General features: G+C 49.5%; 1 protein-coding gene across 3 annotated transcripts in view; it reads right to left on the bottom strand.

Annotated features, from left to right (window-relative positions):
• dacha (dachshund a) overlaps positions 1 to 20,264 on the bottom strand; it is a 122,113-nt gene that overhangs the window by 21,228 nt on the left and 80,621 nt on the right. The window contains exons 4-7 of one of the 3 annotated variants that reach the window (XM_018751995.2): positions 5,264 to 5,425; positions 4,658 to 4,830; positions 2,996 to 3,131; positions 2,672 to 2,746 (exon numbers count right to left, since the gene is read on the bottom strand). In XM_018751995.2, the coding sequence (XP_018607511.1) occupies positions 2,672 to 2,746; positions 2,996 to 3,131; positions 4,658 to 4,830; positions 5,264 to 5,425 (546 nt within the window). The remainder of the gene's footprint in view (positions 1 to 2,671; positions 2,747 to 2,995; positions 3,132 to 4,657; positions 4,831 to 5,263; positions 5,426 to 20,264) is intronic. The other 2 variants (XM_018751996.2, XM_018751997.2) reach the window with 2 other exon arrangements.

Raw genomic sequence — 20,264 nt, 5'->3', positions numbered from 1 at the left:
GCACACAACACATCCAGCTCAGGTACGCAAACCTCATCAGCCAAGCGCTGCACCCACAGCTCCCGCAATCTGCTTACCTAATTGTCTTTCTGGGGACTCCAGAATCTAGGTCATTAAATGATCGGTGGGCATCGCTGGCATCATTAGGGAGAGTGCGCCTTACATGCCGTCGAGGGGTGTGCATTCATGTGCCATGCGCTCGCTCTCTCTCCCCCTTGTCTTTCTTGTCCGGTTTGCCCCGCTAATGTGCGTCCGGAGTGTGGGTATGCCATGAATGCCAAGGTGCGTGCTTACGTGTGTGGATGTCCGTGTCAGCCCATGCTTGTGTGTGTTTATACAAAGAGAGCCAGTGTGCAAAGAGCAAGCAAGCAAGATTGCGAGAGCGAGTTTGAATACGTCCCCCCCCTCCCGCCTGTCCGGCTTTCTTTTCAGAGCCCCACTGTCAGTGACCTACATCCACAGCTATTTGATGAAGCCAGCCTTTCTTTCTGCGCCCTTTGGAAAAACCAGAGTCCTGCTTTCCCCTAAATAAGAACAACAGAATGCTGCAGAAAAGGGGGTGGGGGAGTGGGAGTCTTGCAGTGGATTATTTTCCCCACGCATTAATAAAATATGGTAGCAGACCAGGTGCACATTGAATCTCTTTAAAAGTGCCTGGGGGCATCTTTGCTTTGCCTTGTCCCGACAGCGTGTGCTGTACATTAACCCGCCGCCTGCCTCCTCCTTGGCCTGCAGTGGCAGAGCCGACATTCCCGTGAAGAAAGAGCTCAATAAAGAGGCATTTTCATTAGAGAAACACACAACCGCTGACAGACAGTGCATACGGTGCACACGGTGCACACAGCGCACAGAGCGCACAGAGCGCACAGAGCGCACACAGCGCATACGGTACCCTTGCTGATTGGAGCACAGCAGAGTAGCTCAGGGACAACAGCTGGAGCCGCACAGAGCTGGAGGCAACAATGTCCATCCAGGGAGGGATTTAGAGAGGCAGAGATACACAGAAACAGAGGAGCGCAGAGACAGGGATGTGGAGACAGAAAGGCTCAGATGCAGGGTGACAGAGACTCGCACACCACAGTAGAGGAAAAGAGGCAAGACGATCCAGAGATAGAGGCAGGAGGCGAGGAAGACGCCAAAGAAGAGTGGCACAGAGGCAGGGAGACGGGGAGGCCATGTCAGTGGGGGGGGCACAGACACTGTCCTGCAGCTGAGAGCGGTCTTTGCCTCACTGCAAGCTTCATAAATAAGCACTTCATAGATGTTCAATTAAGTCACTAATTAAGTCATTAATTAAGATGGACCGTCCGTGACGCTGACGGAGAGTCAATGAGGATGCAGTCTAATGAGACGAATTAGGGGTGTAAATTTCCATAATGAGCAGTTTTGGATTTTGCGGGGAAACATCCTATCGATTATGTATCGCATTTCCTCTAGAATGCAATGGCACATTAATGGTATCGCTCATTTAGTTGATATCGGCTCTCCTCGAGATACATTTCCGCGGTCTCCTCGAACACATGCACACTGAACATCGTCAGCACACATTTGGCCTCTACATGTGCACACGCGTCAAAAACCTCACACAAGGAATTTCTCTGTGTCAGACGCACCCAGACACCAGCTGGTCCTTCTCCAAAACTTTCGCTCTCACACAGCACAGCACAGCACATGTAAGTGTGGGCCGGCAAACTCCCGATCCCGCAGGAGAAGGAGTTGAGTCCAGATCACAGCGCACCTCCCCCCTCGCCTCCTGCTGCCCACCTGGGCCGCTCTCCAGCCTAATTCTCCCCGACAGTGATGGATGGGCAAGGGTTACTGCGTCGCGCTCCCTAATAATGGGAACTTGTTGCATAAAAAGGAGCGCAGAGTCGAGGGCCACTGGTAAACACTCTGATTCAGATTAATGGTGTGGCTCTGAAGACACTTCTCCACATTACAGCAATGACTGTGACCGCTGTCAGTGGCATGCTGCTGGTGAGGGACTGCTGTGGCGGGCAGGGCGTTCCACACCCTGAGGGCAGCATGTCTTTAACCACCTTCTTAAGCCCACACTTGCTTCCTTCTCTCCCGTGTGCAGCTTGACCCTCACTTTGACCCAAATAGGACTCCCCACTTTGTGTTAGCTGTAACTGGTACAACTTCAAGGCTCAGTTTGTACTGTCATGTTTGAGTGTGAGCACCATTTTGCCCTTGGTCTCATTTTCTATGGTTTTGTGGTAGGGTTAATGCCCATCGTAACAGCAGCAGCAGCACATGAAGATTTTTCGCTTAACCTTCTGTGCGCCCTCACTCGTTCAGCTTAACAAGCTCTCCCAGCACAAGAGAGCCATGGGCTTAGTGCGAGCGCCTAGGTGGGCAAAATGTGTAACAGTGTGCCATTCGTACTGGTCCAAATGCGTTGCATCATTTACACACTATGGTTTACTGAAACCGGTAATGTGCTCCAGTGGAAGTTTATAAGACCACAAGTGAACTCTGACCTCCTGTAATTCTCCCTTGTTCATTATTTTTGCACCGAACAATGCTACTCTCACAAACCTCGGTGACACACTCAGTGTGTATGTCGTGTATGTCATTGTATTATGGCATACTGTCATATGGCACTGGTGGCGTTCCACCCAAAACCAGGACGCATACAATTAAAGATGGCAATGTCCCAGTGAAATACCTTTTTCCTTCAACATCTTCTTCATGTTGAGTCCAGCCTCTCGATCCCCAAGCTCTCCATCAGGAGGGTTCAGAACTGCAGAGACAAAGAGCTGAATCAAGCAACGGGTCCAAGGGACACACAGGCAAACTGTTAGCGCACCACACAGCCAAAGAGAAACATTCTAATGAGTAACTTCAATGTACATAGGCACTCTTATTGCTCTTCTTTGCACGAGTAATTTGCGAGTCACCAAACAAAGCGTAGAATTACGGCCAGGGGAAGGATGAGGGCAAAGATGATAGGATACAGATGCCTCGAGGGGGAAGAAGGGCATCATCTCACCCAGGCGGTCTGGGGTTTGTTGATGTGGTGCTGGTGAGCTTGAGGCGCTGCTGCTGGGGTGCGAGGAGGGCTGGGACCCAGGGCGTGGGGGCTCCTCCAAGGATGGTGCAGGGGAGGGGCTATCCTGGACACACTCCTGAGAAGGTGGGGAGACCCAGAGAACCATCAGCCTACATAATACTATGCCAAAAGCCTGAAATCAGGGCACATAGCTCATATTTGACTCATAACTGGCTCTGCTCCGTTTTTCTGTCCACGACTCATTCACATGTTCTGAAACTGCTGCAAATCGGTACGTGTGGATTAGGTAACAAAAAGGGAAAATGAATTCGGACAATAAATACACACAAATGTGCTGAATGATGCTCTAACAGTGTTATTTCCTTAATTTGGAAAAAAGAGTCCCAGAAATAGCCATGGCAGCCCCAGAGTCCTAAAGAATTGTTCTGTAGGCCCGGGTGAGACAAGTCAAGGTGGTGCCGGCCCTGCTGACACGGTGGTGCCCCCCCCCTTCCCACCCCACTGCTGCTTTCTGCTCGGATGTCTTTGCAGGGTAGAGCAAACAGGACAAGGCAGGAGGAAGGGAGAGGGAGATGCTGGGAGTGTACACAGTACCAGACGCTGCACCCCCTCTGCCATCTGCGGACCGGGTGTCACTGTTTAAATAGAGCAGATCTGTGCCACGCAGCCCAGTGCGCTCGCTAAAAATACCCCCCCCAACATTCATGCGCGATCTCTAAAAATACCCCGACATTTGTCAAAGCTGCGCAGGGGTTGTGCAGACAATCAGGTGCTGGACTTGAACGCAGGCTGATTCAAGGTAAACGCCTTTGCTAGGGTGGGGCAGCAGGGCAGCAGTGGAGCAGTGGCTGTGAAAACTGAAGCAGTAATGCAAATCAGAGAGGGAAGTGGCGGGCAAAGCAGCGTATTTGTCACGCTGTATTGAGCGGAATGCTGCTCCGCTTCCCTGAGATAGCTCGTTGCGAGCCGGCAGTCAATCATCAACCCCCCCCCACAGAACCCCCACCCCACGAATGTGAATGGGAAGTGAGAGCGAGCACACTGCTTGTGGATTCCGCCCCAGGCACACACTCATGTGCATTGTGCACTAAGCTGCTCCCTGTAACGTACACCTCCCATCTCAATCTGCCTGCACTCCCTTCGTGAAGTTTACCCAGAATTCTCTTGCTGGGAGCCAATTGGGAAGAATTAAGGAACATCAGTGAAGAAATATTTGGCGGGAGAGACGTGGCTCTTCATGTCATCGCGGTTGCGTGTCCCTACAGAAATTCCACGCGGACGGTGTACTAATGTAGAAATAAGCCCTCTGGAGTAATAGCTGGGTACACATTGAAAGAACCCCTGAGTGCTTCACACTCCACGAAGGAGGCAGCAATCAGACATGATTTCTGCTAATGACAAAGCTCTCTGCAAAGTGTGTGCTCAACAGCAGCTGGTTTCCAGAGGTAGGGAACACACAGTGTAGATACAGGCCTGCACCAGTACAAAAAAGAAATAAGGCCTTTTGTGTACAGTCATGCGCTTCGGTTGCCTCTCTGGAACAGGAAGAAGGTCCTGGATAACAAGCTGTTTGCTGGTTAGCACACAGCAGACAATGGCTACAGTGTGTGGTGCTGTCTGGCGGCAAGCCCGCTGTCTTACCTTGATGACGGAGGCTCCAGCTCGGGACAGGGGGCTGTGCATCTGAGCAGCAGCGGCCATGTTTGCAATCGTGTTCAGGTGGTTCATCTGGTTCATTGCCATGGCAACTGATGCAGGAGGGAGACTAACAGGAAGGAGGGGGTGGGGCATCATCATAAATGGGAGGTCCAGCCCTGCAGAGAGATTCCAGCTGGCTTTTAATGTTCCATTTCATTGCCACTAACATGTAAACATCATATATCACTTTACATACTGGAAGACTGTACACATCGCTGGAAAGAGGTGGACTATATCTGAGATGAACCTGCTGGTGCTGACACCCTCAATGCCCCTGCCCCGAAACACTGGCTCTGGCTCTTCCTTTCCTGGGAGGGGCAGTGTCACTGGTGGCTGCAGCTACTGACTCTGCTACGGTTCTTCTCGTACCCTGAACTCCTAGTCCCGCCTTACCCACAAACTACGAGGATCTACTAGGGATGGGGCAAATGTCACCATGAGACGACCAAGGAATGGAGATGGTCAGCGGGGGGCAGATGATGACTGGGTAAGGGAGCAGGGCAGTGCGTGGGGGTGCAGTGCTTTGGCGCTGAGTGAGGAGGAGCTCACTGGACTCACGGCTGGCCAGCAGGTGGTTCTGCTGCAGCGAGCTCAGGTGGGCACCGGACAAGCCGTGCTGGCCCGACAGGCCGCCGTGGCTCAAGCCGTGCTGGGCGGTGCCGGAGGGGGGGGACTGCAGCTTCTCCTTATCCCAGGAGGATTCGCTGCCACCTAGGGACACAGGGAGACACAGAGGCTCGTGTTGGCTGAGAGAGAGACAGAGAGCACGGGGCATTGCGGGAGGGCGGCTCTGCCCCACAGCCCATCAGAAATGCCGCAGTGCCAAGCAAGGGCAGCGCGTGGCAGCGCTACAGTGATGGTGCCAAGGGAGGCCGAGAGAGCGGTGCAGGGCAGCTCTGTAAGGCGCAGTGCCAAGCAAAGGCAACACAAGGCCGCACAGGTTAGCGTGGGAGGAGAACTCCACCCCATAGCATATCTGAATGCTACAGCGCTGGTTGACCGCAGCACAGGGCAGAACAGGGCAGCCCTACAGGGTGCAGTGCCCACCCACAGTGGCACAGCAGGCTGCCGCAGTTACCACCAGCCAGCCTGTGTCAGCAGCACAGCACTACAGCAATATGCGGCAGCCAGTCCGCCGAGCTGGGAATGCATGGGTTAATCTCTAAGCCCATTTCAGTCAATAAGGCTCAGGGTTGAGTGTCTCATACATAAATAAATCAATAAAATGAAATGCAATGAAAGCCCTGTTGTGAGGGGCCATAAAAAGAGTTAAGCAGAATCGCAAGGAAAAAACAGAGGAATCAAAATCATTGTATAATTCTGCTTAATAAGCAACTGAAGTCCTTTGAGTGAAATAACAGATGGTGTTTTTGCAACAGATTGCTGTGAGTGATTCTTTTAATAATAATGTGAATTAAATTCTTCCTCTGTAGGATCCCACCATTACATCGGGGAGCAATTTCAATGAGACAAAAAAACAGAGTTAAACTAATGGCTGAATGGAACACCTGAGGCCTGCCTGCGCTGCTGCGTGCACCATGCGACAGAACGGGTCGGGGTTCGAGGCTGCTGAGAGCCAGATCTGGGCCTGGGTCGGGGGGGGGGGACACAGAGCTCTGAGATGCTTCCGAGTTTAAGTCATCGAGAGTTATGATCGGAACACATCAGGAGTCGCCGCACAAGCTCCAGGGTGACATGAGGAAGGGAAGAAAATGAGAGCGAGGAGTGAAGACACTCTGACACGAACATGTGGGCCTCTCTGTCGCTGAGCGCTGCAACACCACTGTGTAGTTACTCAGAGTCTACTGCAGGCTGGGGGTGGAGGTTCCACCATAATGTCACTGCGCCAACCCCCCCCGCTCCAGAGCGAACGCCACTGTTTGAGGGGTAACTTGGGCTAAATGGGAGCCCTGAGCAAACAGTACAGCTAAACCTGTAAAATACCATGATCTGTGTGTGCGCTCTCATGCTAAAGTGCACTTTATGAGTGTCATTTTGCGACGCGAATGCAAAGCTCAAAGCTGCAAACTTATTTTAGGGTTTCCTTCCACTGAAGGTGAACAGAAGAGAACAGAAATGAGCTCATTATTTATGCTCTTAGTCCACGTTCAGCTGAGACGTGATTTCATTTCCTCTTTGCATTTCTACACTTACGGTACAAACTCTCTGGCATTCCCTCCCAGGTGGCGAGAGAACACCCTACTCCTTACCCCCAGGTAAAAGGTGTCAACGGGAGTGAGGCACGCAACCTGGCCTGGGCAGGAGGGTGGACACTCGTGGTGTGAGGTCAGCGCTCAGCTCTCAGCTGCAGGTCGGGTCACTTTGTTTTTATGGAGCTGCCGTCACTCCGCCGGTTTCGCCGCAGGAAGCGACATCGCAGCGACTGGGAGAGCGACAAAGCCAGCACGGGAGGAGAGCTGCAAACTGAATAGAGTCTCGGTGGTCTTTTCTCGGGGTGCAAAAAGAGGTACTGAAGTACAAAACTGGAGGTAAAGCGAGGAGGCACGCGGCGGTAGGAAGAAAGGAGCCATGAACGCTGGGCACGAGGGCCGGCAGAAAGGCACTCCCGGCCCTGGCGCTACAGCGTTACTTGCCCAGCTGCTTCTGAGCTCTTCTTAAAGCAGCATTTAAGAGTGTGTGAAGTGGCCCGCAAAAAAGAAAGAAGCATCTTTTCAGGGTTTTAATACACCGACAGTCCAATAATTCAACTGTTTGACCTCCGTCGCCGGATCCCGTGCGTGCAGCAGCAGTAAATCAGGGGGAGTGGAGTGTTAAAAACTCCAGCGCCGGTGCTGATGGCCCATTTGGGTCTTTTCCAGCAGCTCCGCCAGCGCCCGCTGCCAACGTAATTAGCCCGCGACTCCGCCAGTGTGGAGAGAGTGAGCTGCCATTAATACAGCGATTCCCCGACCTGTCCATCCGTCAGTCATGCTTTCAAAATGTGTCCATCACGGCTCCCCCCCTTAACCACACACTGACAGACCTGGTTAACAAGCTTCTTTAAAGACCCAGACCTAATTACAGCACAGACTCGAGTCCATGTCACAGGCCCCGCCATGCGCCCACCCACCCGTCCCCCCGCTCCCCCACGCTCCGTACACCTCACTTTCATCTCAGGCGACCTTTTTCTAGTGGAGGGAGCAGCTGAGTGCTAACAATCTGGGGTATTAATCCAAATGTACTTACATAAGACAAGGTTGGGCTGCAAACCCGTAATTGTGCCCCAAAGATACGTTTGTGCGTCTTCGTTATTGCGGCACTGAACGCAAGCGCATCTGTGAAAGCTCACTGTAGCAGCAACAGCAATGCTGGGACTGGTGCTTCTCAAAGCAATAACTTAGTAACGCACATGTCACGTGAGGAAGCAGAAGATGAAGCAGCGTTAAGTGCGCCTCCGGAAGAACCTCGGTGCATCGCGTGCTGTTCCCCTTCTGAAGGCCACCTTCCACAGCACGGATCCCCGGGTCGCGTCCCACAAAAAATGCTCGTCACAGTTCGAGTCCACGAAAGCGCACCGTCGCTCCCAGTGACATTTGCCGAGCCGCTGCCCTATAAGGACAACCAACGCAGATGCGCTACAGTAACGCACACACTCCTCCGGACTGACAGGGGGTTATTGATAAGGGTCCTTTCAACGAACTAACGCGCTCCATGCTGATGATCGGTGTGGCTCCGTTCGCTCCACCGCATATTTCATTGTGATCGATAGCCAGCTGTTCATCCGTCCCCCATCTATAGCACCCTGACCAGCTCTGCCGCACCCCCAGCCTCACCCCTCAATGGCCTAGGCCTTGTATGCTATTGATTTGTATCTACAGAGACATCAGGGGTAGGAGGTCAACATTTACCTGTCAATACTGCAAAACCACCAAATAAGTATGGATGATGCCAGTAAGCCAAAGGCAACAAGTGGGACGGTAAATTTTAGCACTGGAAATTTTGTTCTTATGACTGCTGGTGAAGGTGAGCTAATATAATTTCTTCTTCTTATTATTATTATTATTATTATTATTATTATTATTATTATTAGCAGCAGTAGTATTACTGCTGTATTATTATTGCTGTAAACACTATTGCTTCTGCTGTTGCTCAGCAGGTGCCACATGAGCTATTACTACAGCAACTAAAACCATGCCAAATATTTAAAGTTCCCCCCACTTAGAAAGGCAGACATTTTACATAAGTAATGTAGAATAATTATTATTACTTTATTTAGCTAATGCTGTTGCCCAAGGTGAATCTTTAGAACATCAGATAAGTGCCTTTATAATGATTTACCCATTTATACAGCAGGGTATTTTTACTGCATCAATCCAGGGTATTTAGCTCGATCAAGGGTACTAGAACAGAAAAGGATTCCTTCAGATTACAAAGGAAAAGCACTAACAGCTGCACCACCAGCCGAATAACTGACTTGTACAAAGGTTAAACAGCAAGGATCCTCACGGAGCTTGAATGAGTAACCTTCTGGATACAAGATGAGGACCTTAAACGCAGTACAGTTACTTGACAAGACAAGAGGAAGAATTTCATCAGAGGCAATATGTAGTACAGCAGTTAAGGCTCTCGGCTGGCGAGCCTGAGGTCCGGGGTTCAATTGTACTACTGCTGTGGTACTCGGTGGAAACAGTACGAAGACCGGGTCGTACCAACGGTATGTTTTAGCACCTCATTGCTATAATTTCCTAACAGTGTAAAAAAGGTGTAAGTTGAAGAAGAAAAGTCACGTCATCGAATGTGTGCTGCCTTAAAAAGGGAAAATGGATCTTCATGACCTAAAGTGTCTCTCATGTTCCTCTGCAGTTGGACAGAGTTTGGAGGATCCCGCTGAACACACTGTCTGGGACCACAAGGGAATGCTGTTGTACGGCTCTGCTACGCACACACTCGCACAGATTAAAGTCCTCCTGAGTCATAAGCGCAGGTGATCATGGCTGAGCTCACATTAGCGTGTGGGGAAATAGTCCTAAACTGTTTAGTTGCACTTGTTTACGGAAAGGGGCGCACCGAGCGCAGACAGACAGGATGCTACCCACGCATGTTCAGTTCGAGAGCAACAAGGCCGTGTCAGTGCTGCACTCTGAAGACCTCAGCATTCGCTCATTCAAAAGTCTTTCCAATTGTATTTGCGGTCGGCTTGCACTCTGAGTGAGTAGGGTGATGAAGCACAGATATGGAGAGTGGACAGCGATCCTTCTCCTTTGAACTGGAGAGACACGTCACCTTCCTTATTTAAAGTGCCGTCAGAGCAACACAGATACAGACTGTTCTGGCAGCAGCAGTGCACATGAGCCGTTCATTGCAAAGCGGTACTCCTCACGAAGCTCGCAGCCGTTCTGTGTATGCAGGCGCTACGTGCGTGTGTGTGCGTGTGTGTGTGTGTGTGTGTGTGTGTGTGTGTGTGTTTCTTGTACTTGGAGCCATTAGTGTGACACAGGCTTTGAGGATGACCATCCATGCCCCTGGTTTTATCACAACACATTTGCGATGGAAACATTTGAAAGGGAGCCCACAGTGAAAGACACGCACACATACAGTACAAGTGTGCGCACACGCACACGCGCACGCACGCGCACACACACACACACACACACACACACACACACACACACCAAGGTATCGGGGAGCGTGCTGACAGCTTGTGGCGGGCGGCGGGCGGCACACTGGCGCTGTGTTTGTCATATTTCTTGTGGGCCTCGCCATCTGCCAGGGTGGCATTTTCATGGCTGTTTACCCTGACTCCCGCCAAGGAATCATCTGCCACCGCATAATGCCGCCCGCAAAAAAACGGGGATTAAGTTGGTAATGCAACTGAGACTATTGCTAATTTGGTGTAATTGGGAAGAAATGAAGATAAATGAGGGCGAGGAAGGCGAGGCAATCAGTGCAGCAGGCAGTACAGCTGTGCTTTTGGCCAAACTCCCCGCGGCCCCTGCGCTCAACAAGGTACATGCAAATTCACACTAATGACAAATATGGTAGCCACAGTTTCCCGTGTCAGCCTCGTACACTCTTACTTTTTTCTGTTTATTTAACCTCCATTACCTGGCCTCTAAGAAAAAAAAAGACAAAATATGAGATGAAAATAAAAAAGACCACACTGCCTTGCTGGTGTCTGAAAAGCCAACCCTTCATCACAGACATAAGTGAGTTCGTACGATTAACGCTACGGACCTCTCTGGGACGCTGTTCACGCTTCCTCGTGGATCACCGTGCCATGCCACGGTAAGGGTTTGTGCGGACGAGGTGCGCCGCTATTCTCTCGGACGGCCGACATCTGTTCCCGGGCGCTCCTCTCCTTGCTGAAGGTTAGCCGATGATGGAGGGTGACTGCGAATGGCAGCGTCTTTTTAGGCTTCTGCGGGGCGTCTCCCATGCCCCCGTGTCCTCCCGAGCTGTGCCAGACACCCCTCCGGCCCCCGGCTCCCCGTCTGCCAACTCCACGCAGATGTACCCCCTCCCCCACCTCCATCCCCACCAAACCCCCCAAGGAGGCTGCTCTCTGGAGCTTCTGCACAACTGCTATTTATCAGCCCGAGTCTCCTTGGTGACAAGACATCTGGATGTGTCTTCATGTGCTGCTGGCCACTGACTTGGGGCAGCTCCGCTTCGATACATGTACATCGTCCGTCAAACAAATTGATTGGAGGAGGAGGAAGGTTGCGCGAAGAAAGCAAACACTCGTTTTGGGTGCCTCTTTGTCTTTGTGTGAGGAGCAGCAGCAGAACGCAGCAGTTATCCATAATTAACACTGTCTCCGTGAGCTCAGCTGGCGAAGGGGGTGGGGTGGGCTCCAAAACGCACCGCTTCGGCCCTCAAACCGGCGTTTACCTACAGAATTCATCGTAATCCTTAACAAGCATTCGTGTCCAGCTGAAGAGGTTTATTCTCAGCAGCGCTAAATCGCATTAGGTTCAGCGTGCAGCGGAACTCCGTCTCTCTGGGAGGAGAAGCAACCGTGAGCAGGGAGAAAACATGGAGACATATGTCTTTACATATTTATGAAACGACCTCGGATTAAAAAGAAGGAGGGAGCGGGGGGATCGTGGAAAACTCCATTTACATGCAATAATAAAAAGTAATGAAAAATATAAATGGTCAGTCATTAATTCGCTCCCAGAACAATGCGAGTACAATCCACGAGAGGCACTTGCAAAGGTGTTTGAATTGAAAGAGAAAACGATTAAAGAGATCTCTTAATGAAGTGTTAATTGCTGTGAGTAAATAGATGAAAGTTGGAGGTAGGAAAGCCCCTGACAGAGCGAGAATTAATCTCTCGGAGAAGACGCTGTTCTCCGGCGCAAATATCAGAATAAATGTACGGCTGTAAACACGCCTTCTCCAAAAAGTGCAGCTGCTGCCGGAGGCAGAGTGGAGCACGCAGCTTGTACGCCGTCCTGCAGTTGGGCCCGGACCAGGACACGCATTGTGGGATTGGGATTGTACCGTGGCGTTGTGGGATTGTGGCACTGTGGCAATGCTCAAGCTCTTCCTACATCTCGTCCACCAGCACACGCCTACTTTGCATCTAATATGAAAATAAAAACGTAGATATGTAAAGTGTACCTCAAAGTACTTTTTACCATGTTTGTCCAAATGAAAGCTCATTAAGAAGCTTCTCGGAGACGAGGTCAAAAGATGCAGTTTAATTGTGGAACAATTTTGTTCATAAATGTCTAGACAACTAGAGGAAAACACAAGTTAATTTTTTCTATGAAGTGCACTTGTTCCTTCTTCATTTTCTCCCCCGCCACTTGTCTCTCTTCTCACCCTGGACTCTTTTACAGTTACATCCTTACTTCTGTATTTTCCTGTTAGTTTTTCTTTAGTTTTTTATTTAGCACTCTCACTCAAAACTGGGGTATCAATTACACAGATTTGCAATTTATAGAATGCAAACAGCGAGGGAAAATACAGCTGAGTTACTGCGCAGTGGGCTTTACTCTGAGGAGCCCTAGGTGTCCGACAGCACGGCCTTTGTCCACTCGCGTCTCTCTTACATTTGCATAAACCTAACCCACTTGTCCTGTGTAGTTTCTTAGTGCTGCACATCACATGTAAATATTTTCAGTATTATTTAAAATGCCTGTGCATATTCTGTATATTCTGTAATTGTGTATATATTATATATTGCCAGACTCTGAGCTGTGTGCTGCACTGTCCTGTGTCTGCACTTGTTGTGTACCAGATGTCCTGTGTGGCACGGAGGTCCGAAAATAAGTGACATTTCGTTCCCCTGTACCTATGTGTATTTCAATGGCCAAGAGGAATGACAGTAAAGTTGACTTTAAAGTTTGACCCTTCTTTGAGAGGAGAGCAGAAGAAGAGAGACGCAGAGATGAGATCCTGGAGATGAAGGTCGTGTCGCATGCTGCGGGGCTACAGTGCAAATCGCAAATCATCACTCGGCTCTTAGGTCGTCATAATGTGTCTGAGCACTCAGAGCTGAGCCAAGGAGCTTCTCCTGGACATAAGGACGCGCAACGGTTAAGGACACAGATGTTACCCAAAAACCGTTGGCTCAAGTCCCGGGACGAGCTGCAGTGCCTTTGAACAATGCATTTAATTTGAATCGCTTCAATAAAAACATCAAGCTGGATAAATGTGTGAAATGTTATGTTGTTTTCTGGCGAGAAAAGTAAACAACTGATGTTGACCCATCGAAATGCAGCTTTGGAAATATATATATCAATTCCAAAAAGAAAATGTGCTATTGCCCTGAACTGTGTTTTTAATCTGCCTCATAAGTGGAAACTGTTTTTTTATCGATCGTATCAGACGAGCTGGAGACACAGGGGGCGTCTGCTGTGGGACAGAGAGAGAGACTCGCAGGGACAGGGCTATGAAAGAGCACTCGTTCCACATATGCAGAGCCACACTGCGCCGCACCGCACCAGACTGCAGCGAGGGCCAACACACAGCGACTTCCCCAGGCCTCGTGACACACGACAGAAGGGCCCGGGGGGCAGAGGCCTCCCGTTAGCCGGGGGCAAATAAAGGCTGATGTTGACCTGCGCAGATTTGCGGGACCTGAGGAAGGCGGCATGGTTAAACACGGCGTTCAACGAGCCCAGTCTCAGCCTCAGCCGCCACGTGTAAACAAGGAGCACTACAAGGCAGAGGGTCACAGGGGCACAGGGGCACAGGGGCACAGGGGCACAGGGCCACGGGGTAGAGGGCGGGCTGCACCACCGAGCCACTCAGAGCAAAGAAAGTAACACTGAGCATACAGGTCACATGATGCCCAGCTCTCTCACCATGGACAGTGGAACTATGTGCTACACTAATTTTAATCAGAAATTAAAATGAATTATTTTTCCCCCAGCAACTGGTACCTGTTTGAGAGCACACTGGTTGATGTACATCACACCTTCAATTCTTTCTATCAGCTGTGTTGTTGTTGTTCCTATAACACAACAAGCTCTCTCAGTTAACAGACTGTTTCAGGCATCTGACATCCTTATGTAAGTGACCGAAGTTTGGAAAATATCAATTTAAATACCACGAGCTGACGCATGCTATCTGTAGAAAAACTAGAGTATTGCATTCATTTATGTGCACCATGTTGACGAAAGAGCACAGAAGTATTACATTAACATGATAATTAAATGCCTGAATACATTAACAACAATAACAACAACAATGGTAATAATGCCCAAAAGGGTATTCGGGTAATCATTTCCAATGGGAATTTTATTTAATGTACATTTACATAACATCATCTCTCACTGTTAACTACAGTGCGCAGTATGTCAAAAAGGGCTTAACTGCATTGTGGAATAAATGGAAATTAAAATATAGTATAATATAAAACAAGACAACTGACAGGCTCTTAGATCATTTTGTGCTATTTTTAATAACAATTACATTTACTGTTGAAAAAAGTAAAGGCGGTAAGTAAGTGAAAGAAATAAAACCAGTGTAGTAGACACAAATACAATTAATTTTCTCTGACAGCGTAGCTTATTGCTAGTAAGTATACACACAAAATGAGGGTAACGCTCATTAAGTGGCGCCTCAAAAGAAGCAGTTACCAAGTGGCCTGAGGATCACAATGACACCATGGTAACGCGTGTTTGTCGCCCTTCAGGGCACCGAACCGTAGAAAATGCAATTACCAATAGTCAATAATTCAGACATGTCTATTCAGTCAAAGTTAAGGGAGTGGGAACAAGGCCACCTGAGAGGGTAAGTTGGCCTTTATTGTTGCATTGGAACCGCACCCCTGAACCCCCGAGGAGTGCTGGGGTAACACTCAGAAAAGGTAGGAAGGCACACAGCCTCATCATAAGGAGCGACACGTTCCGAGCGACAGGAAGAATCCGAATTTGTCTGACATGCGTTTTACTAGGAATCTCTGCCGAGAGACGTGATGTCAGACAGCGGGAGCTGAGCGACAGGGGAGATGAGAGGCGCCGCGAACGTGCATATTTACACACTTCAGACAAAACACTCCTGAAAGATTTGCTTCAAAGGAGCATGTGAAAGCTGATCCTCTTGCTCGGCCTCCCTCGGCTCCGCCGCTCGCACCCGCCTCCTCCAGCCTTTCCGTGGCCAGGAGACGGTGCCGGTGCCACGCGTCTCACCAGCGCCCGGCCCCGAGTGCGTCCGGCTGGCTGCCCCGCGCAACGCCTCCTCCCACGACCCACGGCCGCTCACCCATGCCTTTCACCTCAGCACAGACATGCAGCATACATCAGAGCGCTCGCTTCCTTTTGAGCGGCTCACGATGGGCGCGCCTTTGATAGCCACTAGTATTAAGAGAGAAGAACGAGGGGAGAAATAAGTCTCTTTGATTACCCCCCCGTGTTTACATATCAATGAAGTTGAGCAAATACAGGAGCCCAACAATTCTCGATTAGTCTCTCACAAGTGAATAAAGCCCTGTTTCTGTACATAACACGGATGTGCAGACGAGCAAAGAAACACACATAAACACACACACATGCATTAACATTCTTGCTGGCGCTAATAATCCCTACTAAGTACACTGAACCCCGGGTGCTTGGTTGAGGCCGCCGTCAGGGTTCGCTATGCATTGAGTGTTTATCCTCTGCTGGCTGGCTAATTTGGTATTTAGAAATGAAAGTGTCTTTACAGGTTTTCATTAGACATCATTTTGAGGCTCATTTAAAATCAATCCCCCCTCTGCCGCTCTCGCGCACCCGCTTGTCAGACGGATGAAAAATGACGGGGAGCGCGGGGCCTCCGATGGCCCTCGTCCGTTGCACTACCCTGATCTGTTCATACAGTATCATCTGGTACAAAGTGTGGGCAATTCCCACATCTAATTACAAACAGGAATTCGGGGTCATTAAACAAAATACATTTCCATTAGCTGGACTGCAGGCTCAAACTAAATACCAGGGCCTCTCACTTTTTGTACTCCCTGTGTCCCCACTGCTCTGCTCAGCCGTTCCCACAAGCTGCTCACAGACAAGATCTCTCTTGCTGTCTCCCTAACACACACACACACACACACACACACACAGACACACACACACACAGACACATAGGAGAAGAACAGCATTAGATTAATTACCCCGTCGTCCTGCTATGTTTGAAGATGCGTGATAAGGTATTCAGGGAGGCGGTTTCCACATTGACCCGGTGCCGCTGCAAGGACCCGCCGCTTCAATACCGACACGTTCTGCTCAAGGTCGGCACACGGCACCCTGCGAGCTGAGAGCACTTTGGAAGGGTGCGGTCTCCTTGACCCCGGAGAGGCAGCAAGGTGCAGTACGAAGAAAGGAACCTAAGATGCAGCGACAAACACTTCTCTCCCGTTCCTCAGTTCCATGTGACCACAGAGAGGACAAATAATGAGTTAAAAACTGCAGGATCGACATTTAGATGTCACAGAGAGGGCAAGTTCACTGTCCCTGTCCTCCCTCGTACCCTTATTCACTCACTGCCAGTGAGGTCCACAAGCACACAGAGCCCGTAATGATCATTTCCGGTGTGAACGGCCCCCTGGGGCTCTGTGTTCTCCACACAAAGTGACCCGGCCTTCTCTGTTTACTTCCTTGAATGATTAATGCACAATGTGCCGCATATTTGGCTGATATCTTTCCTTCCGACTTTCCCTAAACACATTAATGGCAAGCGAAGGTTTCGGCCTTGGCTGCAGGAAATTCGAGTTTTGCCACGCCACTGAGAGCTGACGTCAAAGAGTGGAAAAGACGTGGAGAGGTGAGGAAGCTCACCTTGTGGCGGGGTGCTCATTTGAGCTTGAACCCTAAGCACAGCCCTTGCTTCTTGTGAAGGAAGAGCTGCTCCTTTCAGTTAGTGGCCTCCTTCCGACGCCAGTACATAAACCAGGGTTTCACTCGCAGAGCTCCCTGAGAGTCAAGTCACAGCTCAGGATCTTAGTACCCGACATACATTGTGGTCAAAGCCTTTCAGACAATGTCTGCATCTGTGTGTAGCTTTGCATTTGTGTGTGTGACGCGTGTACGTGTGTATGTGTGTCAGGCTGCTTTGATATGAGTAGTCACCACACAGCACCTGTCCCCTGGATATTTATGATTTATGGTTCATTAACTCTTGATGCCTGAAAGTCAGGAAATGCTTCAATGGGAAGACCAAGCAATGAAGAAACATCTGAGATGTGAGGACATGGAGGAGACTGGAAGAGACAGTGCTGAGGGGACGCATCTCCCACAACCTGGATGTTAGTCTCACCTGGCTGTTCCATGGGTCTCCACATGGGGTGCTACTGAGCCCACATCTAGATCCTGAGGTACAGAGTGCAGAGCGCAGACACCAAGGTGATGTAAGGAAGGCTGTGGCCTCAAAGCACAGACCTATGCACATGCACACATGCTCAAGGGTACCATCTTTTGTTCAATCCCAAAACAGTTAAAGCCTTAAGGCTGTGGACACCCCACAAAAATACTTTACTTGTCAGAACTGTTTACACCTCCCAGGTTCTCTAGGACTCTTCACTTGACTACACTCAGTCCTCGTATAAATATAACAGTATAAAGGGATCCCGCACAACAAAAATGGCCAAATATGTGTCTTTTTCCATTCAACTAACGTGTCATTCACTGCACACTTATCTGTTCCTTTTATTTCTGCAACAAGTATTTCACTCATTGCCAACTATGTCTTTCAGTGTACAAAGCACACGGACACGACGGTTCCTCCACAACAAAACCATCTATTAAATATATTTCCCTGCTTCCTATTACACCCTTGTGCACTGGGGACATTGTGGCATGGCAGGTAAAACTGGTGCCTCACAGCTCCTAAGCTGCTGGGTGGGTGTGGGGTTTGAGTCCAGCCCAGGGTGTGGGGAGTTTGGACTGCCTCCGACAACCTTCCAAGTGGTTGCTTCAAGTTGGACTTGATGGCCTATCCATCCACCATCACCTTACAGTCTCATTCAACCACATCCCCTGACTATGGAAAACAAAGAACACTTTCAATACTACTATTATTAAATCATTTATCTGACACTTTTTCCAAAGCAAGTAATAATGTTTAGTTGACAAGTGCAATAATTTACCCATGCATACAGCAAAGCAACTTTCGCTGTCTGGATTCCTGGTCGCTTCCTTGCACAAAGGTAACACAGCAGGAGTGGTGATGAAACGTACCTCAGTAACGCTACACAGCGCCTTTAAGGGGACAGTAAGTAATCTTGTTTATTTCTTTATTTGATAAACATATAAGAAGCAAACTGTCATGTCTCATGGTTCCTGGATAGATTCTGGGTCTCTGTGACCCAGCAGTAGACAGGCAGTTACTGATAAACACACACATTTTCAGAACCGCTTGTCCCATATGGGGTCACGGGGAACCGGAGGCCTACCCGGTGACACAGGGCGTAAGGCCGGAGGGGGAGGGGACATACCCAGGACGGGACGCCAGTCCATCGCAAGGCACCCCAAGCAGGACTCGAACCCCAGACCCACCGGAAAGCAGGACTGTGGCCCAACCCACTGCGCCACTGCACCCCCCCTGCAGTTACTGATAATGAATTAATAAAATTAACATTAAAACACCAGCTAAAAATAATATTTTTTCTTAGAAATGGTGGTGTTATTGCCATGTGTAGAAATACCTTTTATTTTGGTATGTGAAAATATATTGTAATGTAAATGTAATGGTATGTTAATTTACAGTGACATATTTTCAGTGCAGGAACTGATTATTTTTTTCCATAAGAAACAAAGGTAATTTGACCCCTCAGAATGGCAATTCTTCTACCAGGGTTATTTCACAGAACACGTTAACACTGTGATGTAAGAAACAGATGTACAGTAACCCTTTCACTGCAGAATGCTCACACATACATAGCGCCCCAGTTCTGAATTGGCTTCTAATGAATATCATTTGCATGTGGCACAGTGGCACAACAGGTAGTGCGGCTGCCTCACAGTTTGAGGGCCGTGATTTCAGACGGAGCCTCGAATCCTGCCAAGGTGTTGTGGTCCTACACTGGATGAGTGGTTGATGAAAATGAGGAAACATATAGTGGAATTTTTATCTGAGATCAGAAATGACCCCTTTACTTCTTGTAATACAATATTGTCCTAATTTGAGTCACTGTAAGAGAAACAGTTCTCAGCACGTACCAGAGTTGTTTAAGTGTTTCGAAGCATCAGTGGTTCATAGTGCAGCAGCCAGCACATTTGACGGATTAGTGACAGAAGTAGAACGGGACTGTACAAAGAGCATCTTCCGACCCTCAGCTGACTAACAGGTGCAGAGCAGTGACAGCGAAAGCCGATACCACCGCCAGCCCACAGGCCACTACAGGGCCTACCTCACACGCAACAGTGTCAATATTTTGCAAAAACACAGTGCTTCTTGGTATCGGGTGGCTGGCACCTATTGGTCAGGGGTGGTGGTTGCTGTGGAGAGGGCCACTGTCTCCTGTTTCAGAGACAGTGGAGAAGGGGGGGGGCTGTGCAAGCAGAATGGGATGGGCATGGATCTGTTACACCTTTCATTGTGTGCGGCATGGCAGCAGGTGGGACTCAGCCTCTCGCTGACTCAGGCACTGAGGCAGAAAGCTATAGAGCCCCAAAGGCATTGTGGGTAAACCTGGTCACCCACAAACTACAACAGCCTCGCCTATCCTGTCCACGACAACATTAAACACAACTTAACAGGCAGAGGCAGCTTGTGGCGTAGTGCTTAGAGCTGCTGCCTTTGGACCTGAAGGTCACAGGTGTGAATCCCAACTCCAGCTGTAGCTCCCTTGAGCAAGGTACTTAGCCTAAATTGCTCCAGTAAAATTACCCAGCTGTATCAATGGGTAAATATTTGTAAGTCACTATGGAGAAAAATGTCAGCTACATGAAAAAATGTGAGTTTCACGGCTCTGCGTGTAAATATATTTATTCATTTTTCAGACGCTTTTCTGCAAAGCTTGGGGGACGCGGGTGCCTTGTGACGGACTGGCGTCCCGTGCTGGGTGTGTCCCCTCCCCCTCCAGCCCTACGCACTGTGCTGCCGGGTTGGGCTCCGGCTCACCATGATCCCACTTGGGACAAGTGGCTTCAGACAGTGTGTGTGTGTGCTTTCTCTCCAAAGC

Source organism: Scleropages formosus, chromosome 4 (genome assembly GCF_900964775.1).
Source record: "Scleropages formosus chromosome 4, fSclFor1.1, whole genome shotgun sequence".
Classification (NCBI taxonomy): domain Eukaryota; kingdom Metazoa; phylum Chordata; class Actinopteri; order Osteoglossiformes; family Osteoglossidae; genus Scleropages; species Scleropages formosus.
Note: the sequence above shows the minus strand (reverse complement) of the source record. Positions and strands in the feature narration are given on the sequence as shown.